At 36.0% G+C, this 14,300-nt stretch overlaps 3 protein-coding genes across 5 annotated transcripts in view; 2 read left to right on the forward strand and 1 right to left on the reverse strand.

Moving 5' to 3' along the window:
* The first annotated feature begins 182 nt into the window (after positions 1 to 182).
* Positions 183 to 3,459, forward strand: LOC108917854 (probable ATP-dependent RNA helicase DDX10). Its single transcript, XM_018724639.1, has 5 exons — positions 183 to 361; positions 414 to 1,231; positions 1,368 to 1,685; positions 1,741 to 2,772; positions 3,236 to 3,459. Exons 1-5 carry the CDS (start codon positions 209 to 211, stop codon positions 3,381 to 3,383), a joined length of 2,469 nt encoding a protein of 822 aa, XP_018580155.1. The 5' UTR covers positions 183 to 208; the 3' UTR covers positions 3,384 to 3,459.
* LOC108917856 (oxygen-dependent coproporphyrinogen-III oxidase) lies at positions 3,392 to 5,050 on the reverse strand. The gene is made up of 4 exons (XM_018724640.2): positions 4,869 to 5,050; positions 3,885 to 4,663; positions 3,642 to 3,811; positions 3,392 to 3,584 (listed from the first exon to the last, which is right to left on the reverse strand). Exons 1-4 carry the CDS (start codon positions 4,940 to 4,942, stop codon positions 3,459 to 3,461), a joined length of 1,149 nt encoding a protein of 382 aa, XP_018580156.1. The 5' UTR covers positions 4,943 to 5,050; the 3' UTR covers positions 3,392 to 3,458.
* A 140-nt stretch (positions 5,051 to 5,190) lies between these two features.
* The window catches only part of LOC108917853 (syntaxin-binding protein 5), a 162,985-nt gene continuing 153,875 nt past the window's right edge, over positions 5,191 to 14,300 (forward strand). For all 3 annotated transcript variants that reach the window (XM_018724636.1, XM_018724638.1, XM_023455338.1), the window contains exon 1: positions 5,191 to 5,857. In XM_018724636.1, coding sequence (XP_018580152.1) covers positions 5,705 to 5,857 — 153 coding nt within the window. In that variant the 5' untranslated portion in view covers positions 5,191 to 5,704. The remainder of the gene's footprint in view (positions 5,858 to 14,300) is intronic.

The raw sequence follows: 14,300 nt of genomic DNA on the forward strand, positions 1-14,300 counted from the left end.
AATTAATTGATTACAGATTAGTTAAATTAATTATATTGGATACAGATACTTGAATGATAAAATTATGATATATTTTTAATTAGTGAACCTTTTGTATTATAATATCCTTGCCAAATTGCAAAGTGCAAACTTCAAGTTTAGGGATTTTTGTTCTTTTAAGCTGCATTCCCTGCTGGTCTAACCTCAATTATGCACGTTTTGTTGTTTTATGCTAAACAAAATGTCAAAGGAAAAGGGACTTACAGAAAATAAGAGGAAGAAAAATAAAAACAAAACCAAAGTTAAAGTATTTACGAAGAAAAAGAATGAAAAGAATGTTGAGGCGAACATTATTGAAAAATTACAAGCTAAATACGAATCTGTAAGTAAGAGAATCTTCATTACAACAGCTTTTATTCACCATTTCATTTTAGATCGATTCGTCTACTGTCACAAAATTCGGCGACTTTCCCTTGTCACAGAAAACACTTAGAGGCTTAAGAGAATGTGGTTACCACAAACCGACAGAGATTCAAAAAGAAGCTATAGGTTTAGCTTTGCAAGGGAAAGATATTCTAGGAGCAGCTCAAACTGGATCCGGCAAAACTCTGGCCTTTTTAATCCCTATTATAGAAAAATTATACTGCAAACAATGGACAAAATTGGACGGAGTAGGAGCTTTAGTCATAACACCGACTCGCGAGTTGGCTTATCAAATATTTGAAACGCTACGCAAAATCGGAGAGCACCATGACTTTTCCGCAGGTTTGATTATCGGTGGAAAAGATCTGAAATTCGAGAGAAACCGTATGGACCAATGTAACATAATTATCTGTACACCTGGGCGGTTACTGCAGCATATGGACGAAAATCCCTTATTTGACTGTGTTAATATGCAAATACTGGTGTTGGACGAAGCGGATAGGTGCCTTGACATGGGTTTCGAACAAACAATGAACGCCATCATTGCTAATTTGCCTCCGAAAAGGCAAACGTTACTATTTTCAGCCACCCAGACACGATCTGTTAAAGATTTGGCGAGATTGAGCTTAAAAGACCCTTCTTACATAAGCGTCCACGAACATTCCGAGTTTAGCACACCCAAAGAATTGTCCCAGAGTTACGTGGTGTGCGAGTTGCAAGATAAGGTTTCCGTTCTCTGGAGTTTTCTACGGAATCACACGAATAAGAAGGTTATTGTGTTCTTTTCGAGCTGCAAGCAGGTCAAATATATCTACGAGATTTTCTGCAAGTGAGTATTATCCGAGATATCACTAACGGTCTTGTATTTGTACGGTTAGACAGTTAGTCGAGCTTAAGGGTGAGATGATCGCCATCTCTAAGTTCGGCTAGTTGTTGCGGTAATGGTAATTTTTTAAATTTTTAAGATTGAGGCCAGGCATCAGCCTCATGGCGTTGTACGGAACGTTACACCAACTTCGCAGGATGGATATATACGAGACGTTCTGCAAAAAACAGTCCGCCGTACTGTTTGCGACTGATATAGCCGCCAGAGGTTTAGATTTTCCGGAGGTACACTGGGTGGTGCAAGTGGACTGCCCTGAAGACGCTGCCACGTACATTCATAGAGTCGGTAGAACCGCCAGGTACCACCGAGGGGGAGAAAGCATGCTAATGCTGCTGCCTAGCGAACTAAAGATGGTGGATAACCTCAAACTAAGGAAAATACCCATAGAAAAAATTGAGTAAGTCGTTTAATGTACTTTAGATTTAATTTTGATGTTAAATAAATGCTTTCAGGATAAACCCGTTGAAATTGAACAATCCCGTGCGAAAAATGGAGGCTTACTTGGCGAAAGACCCGACGTTGAAAGATACGGCGCAGAGAGCTTTCGTTTCTTACGCCAAAGCGGTGTTTTTAATGAAAGACAAGGAAATATTCGACGTACAAGCCCTAAACACAGACGCTTTTGCTCATTCGTTAGGTTTAGCCATTCCGCCGAGGATAAGGTTCTTGCAAAGGTTAAATGCCAGAACGGGGAACAGTAAAAAGGACAAAGACAGGGGAAATAGTAACGTTAAGAACAACAAAACATATTTTAACACGGAAAGTGAGGAGGACGAAGAAAAAACATCGATAACCGACAAGCGAGTATCTGACGACAGTGGCTTAAGCGAGGACGATAATTCGCACCGAACGCCAAACCCGGCCCCTTTCCACGTGTCAGATAACGACAACAGCGATGACGACGACATGCTTAAAGTGAAACGTAAGGATCACGAAGTCGACTTACCCACCGAGCAAGAAATCGCCGAACTCGACCTGAGCAAGAGCAAGAAGAAAAAACCCGTGACTAAAGCGGCGGCTGCCAAGAAGATCCTGAAGAAAAAAATCGTGCCGAATAAGAAGATACTGTTCGACGAAGAGGGAGGGGTGGTCATTCTGGGAAAGAACGAGCGGAAATCCGAACTCGCCCAGCAGTACGAAAACGAGGTCGAGGGAGGCATAGACATAGAAAAGGCCAAAATGGTGTTACGGGAAGAGGATAAGTTCGACAAACAGATGTTCAAGGAGAAGATCAAGGCGAAGCATAAGGAGGAGAAGAGGAAGTTGAAGGAGAAGAAGAAGAAAAAGAAAGAAGAAGAAGAGGTGGAGAAAGACAACTTTGGGGAGAGTGAATCGGAGGAGGAACCGGACTTGTCGTGGTTGCCTGATCCCGATAAGATTTATGGGGAGAAGACTGAGGAGGAGGTGGAGAAGTTGTTGGAGGGCAGTGATGAAGATACGAAGGAAGAAGAAGGGTTGCCTGAACCTGTTGCCGTTAAAGAAAAGTTAGTAATTTTAGGTGTTTATACTTGAAAATAATCTAGAGTCTTAAATATGTATAGAGGGCATGAATTTTTAAACTTTTTCTGTTCTGTTTAAGAAATTTCGATTCTGAACGTGAAATTTCAGATTTGAATGTGAAATTTCAGAATTGAACATGAAATTTTAGATTTGAACATGAAATTTCAAATTTGAATGTGAAATTTCAAATTTGAACGTGAAATTTCAGATTTGAATGTGAAATTTCAGATTTAAATGTGAAATATTTGGTAAATAAATTTTTATTTCAAATTCAAAATTTCTCATTTAAAAACGAAATTTTGAGTCCTAACTAAAAATTTCACGTTCACATTGGAAATTTCACATTCAGTTTTGAAATCTAGCGTTTATTCAAAATTTTGTAAATGAAAAAATAATGACGTATGGTTTTTGTATCCTTTCGTAACACAGTACGTCACTTTTTTGCAGATCTAAGAAGAGGAAGGCCAAAGGGAAGATCGACGACTTAAACATGGTGTTAAAGAAGAAGAAGAAGCATAAAATCGAACAGATCAGTTCCTCGTTAACCGTAAACGAGGCCGAAGAACTCGCTTTGATGTTATTAAAAAATAAATAGTGCTTAGATTAATTACAACTCTGTAAATATATTTACATGTGTAAACTCATAACATTAAAAGAATAGAATTGTAAATCACAAATCTTCGACTTTTTTTTCATCTTCGCAGGTACAGTCGACCCAATCCTTCGGGTTCTTCAACACCTCTAAAAGCTTACCCTCAGGTGTTTCACTTGGAGGACTATGCATGTACTCCCATTTCTAAAAACAGACGAGAATTAAATAACGTTTTAATCGCTTTTACGACAAATCCCTTACAGCGTAAAGCGGCAAGGACATCAAAATGCTCTCGAACCGAGCCCCAGGGGTGTACAAACCAAACTTGGTGCCCCTGTCGTATATCAAGTTGAATTCCACATACCGTCCGCGTCGCAGCAGTTGCCACTCCCTCTCTACCTTGGTGTATGTCGCGATTTTGTGGCGTTGCACTAAAAAAGAAGCCGAGTACAGAAAAACGACAACAGATGGCGCTTCTACACTTCACTTAAACGTGTCACTTACCCAGCGGAATATAACAAGGAATAACGGCGTTGGCACAGTCCGTGACGAAAGCGAAGCACTCGTCTTGTGAAGGGGTGTCTAAATCGTCAAAAAATATGCCCCCGATCCCTCTCCTTTCACCCCTGTGAGGAATGTTGAAGTAATCGTCGCACCACTTCTTAAACCTAGGGTAATAGCCTTTGTCGTGCTTATCACAGGCCTCTTTAAGCGTCTTATGGAAATGTATGGCATCCGCCTTGTTCAAATAATATGGGGTTAAGTCGGTACCACCCCCAAACCACCATTGTACCTCGTCGCCACTTTTAACCTCGAAGTATCGATAGTTGAAGTGAATCGTTGGCACCAACGGGTTCCACGGGTGTATTACTGCACTTATTCCTGCAGCAAAGAAAGGTAAATGTTGTCCTTCTAATTTTTTGCCTCGGGAGCGCATCTGTGCCGCCGCTCCAGGAGGTAAGTTTCCAGAGACCACGGAGATGTTTACTCCTGCTTTCTCAAATACTTTTCCGTCTTGGAGGACGCATGTTATGCCGCCACCACCCTCTGTTCGCTCCCACCGATCTATGATAAATTTGTTGCAATCCTCTTCGGCCTCTAGTGCCCTGCAAACCTCTGACTGCACCTTTAAAATCATCAGTTCCACTTTTGTTTTCATGTCCTCAGGCGAGGAAGAGAGCTTTTCCAGGTTAGTAATAGGTAAGGCCATAAATTGTGAAGTGTCGATAGTCTTTTTTGCAGAAAAGAAAGCAAGGGCACCGGTAAACACTGTGCCATATTTCCTGAAATATTACCCAGTAAAAAATATATTGAGTGCGAGTTGTGCAATATATAATTTCTGTTTGGCACATGTTTTCGGTGATTAAAATTTAATAGGTATAATAAAAATGTTAATACTGACAGTTTATCTTAATTCCCTAAGAGAATGAAAGTATTTAAAAAAAATTGCAATACTAAAATTTGAATTTCGCGCCATAGATAACCTACCTTAATTTCGACAACTCACGTTGTCGTTGATAATAAATCAGTGAGCAGTTCTGTATAAAAACTTTAAACAACATTTTAAAATACTGATAAAATAGTGTCTTTGAAGTAAAACTTAAAAAATAATATGAAAAATTTGTATTAAACTCAACTCTACTCGGTCATGGTAAGCCACAAATCAGCTGTTGTGTTGTAGTTGTTTTTTTAGTAACAGGTAGTGTCGCATTATCGCTCCATTTGCTGGGCTCTTCGTCAGTTCCGTGAGTTAGAAAAGGACAGAGTCAGATAAGGAATGTCGTAATTTGATGCGGAAAGCAACATGTGGTATTTTTTGTAGCGTATCGATCTGTCAATGCATTAAAGAGCTGATAAAGTACACCGTGCAAAAAGATTGAGGTGTATCGAGTGATCCGCGGATTATCGTGGTGTTGTGTGATTAGTTTTTTGTTTTTTTAATCCCAGTGCAAGACAAATCGGGGTGAAATTCGGCTTGCGCTGTCGGTTAAGGCCCTTTAGCGCAGCTTTGTGCAGTGTGTGGACTCAGCAGAGATATCCCGCTATCGACTTTTTGCGAAACTCCTACAAGTCGGTGAGAACGGCGAGAGGTGATAGACGTCGCGACGTCCTTGCCGCGAATATTTTGCTAAAACTCCGGGTTTCGAGCGCATTGTATACATTCCGTACCGAACGCGACGTATTTCAGCCAAAGCTCCACATTAGTCGATATTTTTGCTGCAGGATGGTGTAATATCGCTGGCGATATCGCATCTTTCAAAATTTACTGTTGTACTCGCTGGAGTATTTGATTTAATTCCGGACTGTGAAAAAATTATGGTGCGATGAGGCGTGATAAGGACGACAGGCGTGAAGTTATGAAGAAGTTCACTTTCAAAGGCGTTTTGGACAATTTTCGCAACTCCGTTGCACAGCCCTCCAGGCCAGACCAGGAGATCCAGGAGACGCTGCGTACCGACAACTTCCAAGTGAAAAGGGTATGCATTTCATTATCCCTAACATTTCTCAACAGTAAAATACATGTTGACAGAATAAAATAAGAATTTGACGACAAATGGAAACAAAACAGTAAAAGTAAAGACATAGCTTCCTTAATTGTGATAGTTAAGTAATTAACTAATGTTTCATATTATCTATTATGATAATTTTTATTCAGAAGGGCGTGGAAAACATTATTATCATATAATTTTGGGTACAAGTGGTTGCAGATACACGATACTGATACGTATTTTATTAAATTTTAATGTGACGTCAAGCAAAAAGAAACAATTGGAGCTGCAATCAAAACCTGTATTGTTGCTTTTTGAAATAGGTAGCTTAGTCGTATTGTAATGGAAGTTCCATTTACCTGTCAGTTATTTAAACAGTATTTGACACGATAAAATCTTGATATTATTTATAATTTGTTGATATTCCGTTAATTATTAAATAAAAGTAAGTGGGCACAGTGGCGGACTGGAAATATTTTATATTGAGGCGTCTTTTGTGAGTAGAAAAAGAAAAACGTAAAGTTTGAAGGTACGTTTTTTACTAATTAGCCAGGTGATATTAATCATACCTACACATTACATATTTAAAAATATATACGTAGATAATGAAAAAAAGTATTCTCTTTGTTCCAAATTTTTGCCAAGTTAGCATATTAATGCATCAAAACTCATTGAATCACATCTGAAGCATATAAATTATGTTTCTCCTTTGTTTATTCTGGCGTGGGTATGATTATTAAAATTGAAAACTGAGTAGAAAAATTAAAAAATGAATCTATGCCAGTATAGGTCGTAACTTATCTTGGTTTAGATTTGTTTTAAAGCATTTACGTTAATTTGAAGCACCGTGACTACGCCGCTGTGTTCCCGGCACGTAAATATATGATTCCATAATAAAGGAATGAGGTGAAACATTCTGAATGATGTAAGAGCGACCAATTATTTATTCGCAACTGAGCAACACACTGAGCTACATACGTTGTGGCGGACAGGTTACAAAAATGCAAGTTAATTAGTTTATTCCAAATCGGCTGCAAGAATGTGTAATTATTAATTTAAAGTAATGGGGTGTATCGCTCATATATCTTTTATCAGATACCTGCATATAGTGCCATCTATTGCTTGTTTCATGAAATACAACGCGCCATCTATTGCTTGCCAGTTGAGACACAACTGTTACCTGTTGTTTGGTATCTCGTTTTTCAATTATTTTTATCATAAATTAGGCGGAGGTATGAAATATATTCATTAACGATTTTTGACGTTTACAAAATTCGAAATCCAACGGGCGCTAGCAGGTGAAATAAAGTTCTACTTCAAATTACTCCTAATCGGTTCAGCGGAGGTGTTCCAAGGGCATCGACTGCGATTAGTGGTGGTTGGTAAGGTCAGTGATTGATATGCCATAGAGGAAATGGAGTTTAGTTCCGATAGGATTTAACAAAGCCCTTGCAGTTTAGATCGATAAAATTCAAAACACCGTGTTAGATTTAAATAATTATTTTTTTTATGTGGGTAATTGAAATCAAAACTAATTGTTCTCGGGAGTATCTACATGTATACACATGAAACTCGTTTAAGAACGTCGTCGTTTTTCCATCTAAGTGGACATAACAAACGACTTTCGTAAACGGTTAATATAAAACATTGTTCCGCTTCATTTAAATAAAGTCAGAACTAAAACGTTCCAGGTCACATATCCGGCTCGAAGGACCAAAATACCTGCGAGGTTAAGTCAAGGTTTTTGAATAATCTTCTGCCTTATTCTTCATATTATTTTTGTTGTATGTATAATTCAGCAGAGTACAGAAATTGCTTATTTATACATCTCAAGACTGTGAATCATTGTTCGTACAATTGACTTCAATTAATAATATGAATGACCCATAGATTACTAATGTTTTCAACGAAGAAATTTAAGATATATGAGAATGTAGGCGTATTACAGGCTATAAAACAGGACCGCATATTTTCACCTTGAGGTGTCCTTATGCAGTTGGCTATACTTTTTAATAGTTGTATTTCATTTGATTTATATTGGTCTTTTTCGTTTTAATCTTTTGAAATTTTACTCAAATAATTTGTTAAATCAATTACAATTAAGTAGGCGTTTTATGTCAGTTTACGTCAAGTTTTTTGACGTTATTTATTCTAAAAAATGTTTTTAATATTATCAAAGGTCACCAGTTAACATTTCTTCTTTGTCTACTTTAGACTAATTAAAATATTTTTAACACTTTCCGCAAATCAATATTTGAATATCTTGTTTCATTTTAATTGCTCCAAATTTATGCCAGCCTAAATTGATTTTCCCGACAAATTGAATTTATTTCAACCCCCAAACTTAATTTTCCTCGCCCCCTCCCCCCGCCCCGCACGGCAGCGGAAGGCGAGGCCGCGTCTTCCCGCCATGTCAACAAAAACGTATTTATTCTACAGTTAGATCAGCGTTTTACCTTTCATTTACTGCCTTGGCAGAAATTCCATTTCCCGGCAACAGACACCGCCTTTCGAGGTGTTCGGATACCCGTCCCTCGCCGCCCCCCGCCGGATAATTACAAAGCCCGGGCACCTCGAAGTATTGGCGATATTAATTTACTTCGACAAATAATTTTCCCGCTGTCGAAACAAATTTATCGGGGGAAAAACAACATTATCTAACTAAATTAGGTTTCGGAAAGTTCTGGGGGCGGGAGGTGGCTGGGGGTTTAATGTTTGCTTTGAGAAATGTCGACAGCACGTAATTCCTGCCCCGTGTCGAAACTTTTTTGCACGAACAGCGGAAACCGCCGAAAAAGTATCGATTTGTTAAGGAAAATTATGATTTACCTTTCCCATTGTGTTTAATTTGTACAGTACCAATGTTACAAATCTGATATATTTAATAAAACGTCAGGTGTGCCTCAGGGTTCGATACTTGGCCTCCTGTGGCTGTTTTTGAAGAAGCTCAAGAAGCAATTTTCCATTTATTGCCAGTAAAATCCAGGGAAAATTACGAAAAAGTGTTTGCCGAATTTAACGAATGGAGGGAAAAACGATGGCAACAATGCTACAAGGGTTGTTATTAACGGAAAGGAAGTTAAATGTGGTAAAACAAAACACGAAATGTCTATTACTATAAATGTAAATGATAATGTTAATAAGTAACTAAATTAAATTTAATTTATTATAGGTTTATTATTTTTTCATTATTCTACTAGAGAAATTAAGTAAATTTTTTCCACTAGTGGAAAAAGTATCACTTTGGACGGTTCATATGTGTGGATAAAAGTCCGATTATAGGGTGATTATGGATAAAATCAGTTTTATTTGAAAATATGGACATTGTCAAATTTTTTCGCTATTGAACGAAATCTATTGGTAGGGGGGGTTACTTTCTGAATAAAAAAACTTACCAGAATAGTCTGTGATTCAAATAAACGCGTAATAATTGACAATCGATTTGTATTTAAAAATGGGCGATTTAAATTTCAACTCAATTGAATAGGTTTAGCGCGAGTATGTACTGACTAAAGTAATCAAATTAATCGATGATTACAACTAATTCTCCATCAGCTACTAATTGAGTTGATACTGTTTTTCCGACTAGAACGAAAATGGGTTCATTTTCAATTAAAGTATCAGGGAGAATAAACTTTATTTAATAGGATTTTAGTAAGTTGATTATCAAGGTTGTAAAAAGTAATGAAATAATAATAAAGAACTTCTAGCAAAGTGTTATTGAATAAGTGATTAGATTGATTAAACTCCCTTCGTAATTGCGAAGTAATTACTACCAAAATAAATAATTGGAAAAACTTCTTCCCTCTGAATTCTGATTAGTTTTTAGCGTGCAAGAAAATCCAGATTCGCTTTGAACCAGCATGTGTCCATTTTTTTAGTTTTTGACTTACTAATGACTTCCTTTTCTTCGTTAATGTTCTTAGTGCTTTGGTTGGAAAATATTTGTACCTTAATTGAGTAAATATTGTGACAATTTGTGTGACTCGATTGAGAAACAGTATCTTCTATTTTCCATCATATCATACTTTTATTAGACGAACATAGTTTTTCCAACCATTTTTCTTAATAGACCACGAATTTCTCCGTTTTCCGTACGACTTTAACAATCCACAGAAGCCTGTAACTAACATTTGCCATCTAGTTTTTTGAAAACACTTCGTCTAGTGGAAGATCGTATTTTGATGTTAATTTCCGCCTGCAAGATTACCTGATTCGACCACGCAAACCCCGAAACTGACCTTCTAAAGGTCCCCTTTCATTTTGAACTCGTCCGAAATATACCCGGCGATAACTGAATTAGTTCCTGCGGATTTCGTACCCAATAACCATGCAAATGCGACGGAGGAGGTGAATTACAAAGGGCGCCGTTCATCTCGAATAAAATTTGACGTTTCGGGCGACCCCAAGAAGCCAGTCCGGAGCCAGCAGGACCGTGCCCAATTAATTCGTGAGATCTCCTCTAATTTCCTCTAGCCGTTAAATTCCCCGTAATCCAGATGTCAGGACGAGAGAAAGGATAAGTCCGGAAGTCTCGCGTCTGAATCTAAGTTATGAGTTTAGTCATTTGAGAGGTTATAGCACCACTATATTTACGTTTTGGTACCTCCCTGGGCAGGCGTACTGTATTCGGGGTGAGACAATTTATGTTTAGCGGTTGATAGAGAATCAAATAATATTTTTGCCAGAAAATTATTCATACTAAACGTACATATTTTTGGCCTGTGTTGTCAAGATAATCACTTTTAGACAAAAGAACGACGCGGCGTTGTTATGGAGCTAGAAACTTTCAAAGGTAACTAGTGCGCTAGTAACGATTAGATGGCGCTAGTGCTAGCTAGCAGCTAGTAGGTATGCAGTATACCTTCTACGTCTGTACTGTTTGAAGTTAATGAAACTGACTCCGATTCTATCACAATGTGATGTGTTCGCACTATCACGTGGAACTAAATCAGTGCTTGCTGTCAATTCTGATGTCATCGTTCGTTAGCACTCAAGTAATCGTTTTGTTTCTCCGTTTTGATTTGAGTTTTTGGCGGGTATACGTACGTACAGAGGTAGATACAGATAATGGGAAACGGGACCATCTTTCATTCTTCGTTTTCACGTGAGCGTTAGAGATTAAATTAGTACCAATGGAGTAATTGCTTTCTTTCAGCTTGTTCAGCACGTTTCAGATGATTATTAAAACTTTTAAAGACGGCAATTTAAAACAACGTCTTCCCATTCTATTCTATTTCTCTAAATTCCGCCTCAAGAGGTAATCAAATAAGAGCCATCTCATATACCTTTCAGGTATCCTACCCTTTGTATTTTTTTTTAAACCGACCCGATTTTAATTTAAAGAAGCGGTTTCTGGTTCCCTGCATCGTCTACAAATTACGCAATACTTTATATTACCTCGCCTACGTACGGTTCTTTTTCGGCACGAAAGAAGAGCGTCCGCTATATATAACTCACGGGGTAGCTTTAAAATCATAAATTTCAGTTAAATGCGGAGGCATAATATATGGGGTGGGTATCCGAGGGACGGGGGATGCGCCTAATGATAAAGAACGAGGGCGGTGTAATTTATACGTAGCTGAAATGTTGTTGAAGCGACGAAAGCGCAATTTTCAGAGGTGAAAAAGTTAGAGCTTGTTTGTTCAAAAAGATCAGGTCTTAAAATTGGCGTGAAAAGGGGATATGGGCATAATTAAAAAAAGGGTTCTTAGCGGATTTAGGTTTAATATATCAAAGAAAAATCGACAAAAAAATTATCGTACTTTGTTAGACCAAACGGGATTTTCGTCTATTCTAATACAGTCATTGAAGCTTTTCACCTCCGAAATCTTTGAAACTGAACCGATCGACTTGAAATTTGGCAGATAGTTAGAGAAAAGGTCAATGAACGTTAGTGACATAGCGCCGATTGATGCTTCCATCCTGTTGGGGGTCGACACCCCTTCTCGGGGGTGGACATTTTTTTAAAAAATAACGCTGGAAATCGATAGAGAATCAAATTTTAAGCAAAAAATATTAAAAGATTTTTTTCGAGAAATCAATAGTTTTTTAGTTATTCACGATTGAAAACTTGGAATTTTGAGTGAAAAAAAAAAAAAAACACGCGAATAACTCAAAAACTACGCATTTTATTAAAAAAAGTGTAATGAACAAAAATGTACGTCCTATAAGATCTTCAAAATGAGCACTTAAAAAAGTTAATTAGAGCAAAATTGAAGGAGTTATCGTCAAAAATAGATGGGTTGCTCATATTTTTTAAGGAAAAAGGAGCAGTAAACGCTGTACCATTTCCATCAGGATTAAAATGAATCGTAGACCCTTTACAATTAGTTTTGTTTTAGTGTTCTTCATACGATCCTGAAGTTAGACCGGGTTAGAATGCGTATTTTTTTAATAATGTACGGTAAATGTTGAAAACGTATTTTTCATTATTCAGAAAAAATTTCTGATTTATATAATACCTCTGAAACTATGAAAAATACGTAAAAAATGATAGACAACAAAAATGTAGCTTTTTTTCGACAAATATTTTGCTTTTTTTATTCCTATAGAATAAAAAATAAAGGAGATATCGCCGCTTGAAGTATCCATTTTAGTGAAAAAAACGACCTGTCTCGAGCCCTTCGATCCTTTCCCTTTAAAAAACTAAGGACTTAAAAGGTTTTATATGCAAACGATCTTACAGCTCTTGAAATTTTCTTAAAAATGCTTTTTTGAAGTAAAAAAAACCAATGCCATTTTTTCGGAGCAAAATAGGCTTTCTCATTTTTATATATTATATTATACAAATAAAATAAGTAAAAAAAAATAGTGTGATTATTTATATGCAGCGTAGTAATTTTTTTTATGATTGATTATATTTAAAAATAGATTATAATAAAAAATATTTTACATTAATATTGGTAAAAGGGTAGTTTATAAGAGTTGAAAATGGCAAAAGTAAAATATTCTTTCATAAACAATATAAGGGAATTTTTATTTTAAATTATTGCACAATTATAACATTCCAAGATTTAAAACGTAATTTTTTATCATTTTTTTAGCACAGGGGTGATTTATAATGGTTATGAGATACAAATTCTTTCATAAGCAATGAGGGAATTTTTATTTTAAATAATTGCACCGTTAAAGCATTCCAAGCTTTTAAAAAGTAATTTATTATCATTTTTGTCAATACAGGGGTGGTTTTTAGGGGTTGAAAGGGAAAAATTCTTTTAATAGCTTTTATTTTAAATAATTGCACGATTTAATCGTTCCAAATCTTTAAAAAGTAATCTTTTATAATTATTTTTTGCATAGGGGTAGTTTTTAAGGGTTAAATAAAGGGTCCAAAAAAATAATCAAATATATCGTAAATCATGTTCGAGAACATGGAACATTATTTAATCTTTGTGCATTTTTATCGATAAAATGCTTAAAACTTAATTTTTTTAATTTTTTCCACTTAGGGGTAGTTTTTACCTATAAAAAACAAAAAGCGTCAATCGGGCTTATGTCACTTTTGAACTTGAGCCTAAGATGAGCCTTATTCTAAATTTTCACTTATAATACCACTAGAGCTTCAATTATTACTGGAAATTTTTTCGAGCACACGAATTTTCTAAAAAATATTCGTGTGCAAGAAAAAAATTCCAGTTTTTAATTGAAGCTAGAGTGGTATTCGGTAAGAAAATTTCACAATATAATCAAAGTAACTTACATACATATAACATTAGGTTAAATAAAATACAACTAAACGACTTTAGTTAAGCAAAATAATAAAAAATAAGTCGATAGTAGATCAATCCCTCAGTTTTCCACATACTCATTTTACTAAAGTTGGTAGAAATATATTTTCTTACAAATAACCTTAAGCACTATGTAATATCAATAAAATTCATATGTATATATTATTAAGAAGGCCATGGAATCCATGTCAAACAAGGTAATCGTGACTTTTGACGTTATTTGACCATTTTCTTTAAAATTGTTGTGTTGTACAATTGAAAAATGGAGCGGTTTGAGAAATACGTTTTATGCAAGTTTTGCAAAAAAGTTAGTGAAATTAAAATGTATCATCGGAACCTAAAATTTTTAATGTATTTATTACAAGAATGCGGGCCAGAAATTTATTCGCCAAACTTGTTTGGGATTATTAAAAATCATTTGCTTCTTGTGTGTAAGAAATATGGAGCTCTTCGTGGATCACAGCAGAATAAGATTGTTTCAAAGTACTACATTTATTTTTTGAAACATAGACATTTTATAAATTTTAGTGAATGTGTGCTTGTTTATTCCCCATTAAGAAAAGAAGACGTGGCTGAGGAATTTCAGCAACATTTGGACGCTTTAATTAAAACTACTAAAAGTACATACTTGGTAAATAATTATTTGATAGAATAAATTTGAAGTTAAATATAAATGTCATTTTATTTATAAATGTCAAAAA

Source organism: Anoplophora glabripennis, unplaced genomic scaffold (assembly GCF_000390285.2).
Source record: "Anoplophora glabripennis isolate ALB-LARVAE unplaced genomic scaffold, Agla_2.0 scaffold17, whole genome shotgun sequence".
Taxonomy (NCBI): Eukaryota; Metazoa; Arthropoda; class Insecta; order Coleoptera; family Cerambycidae; genus Anoplophora; species Anoplophora glabripennis.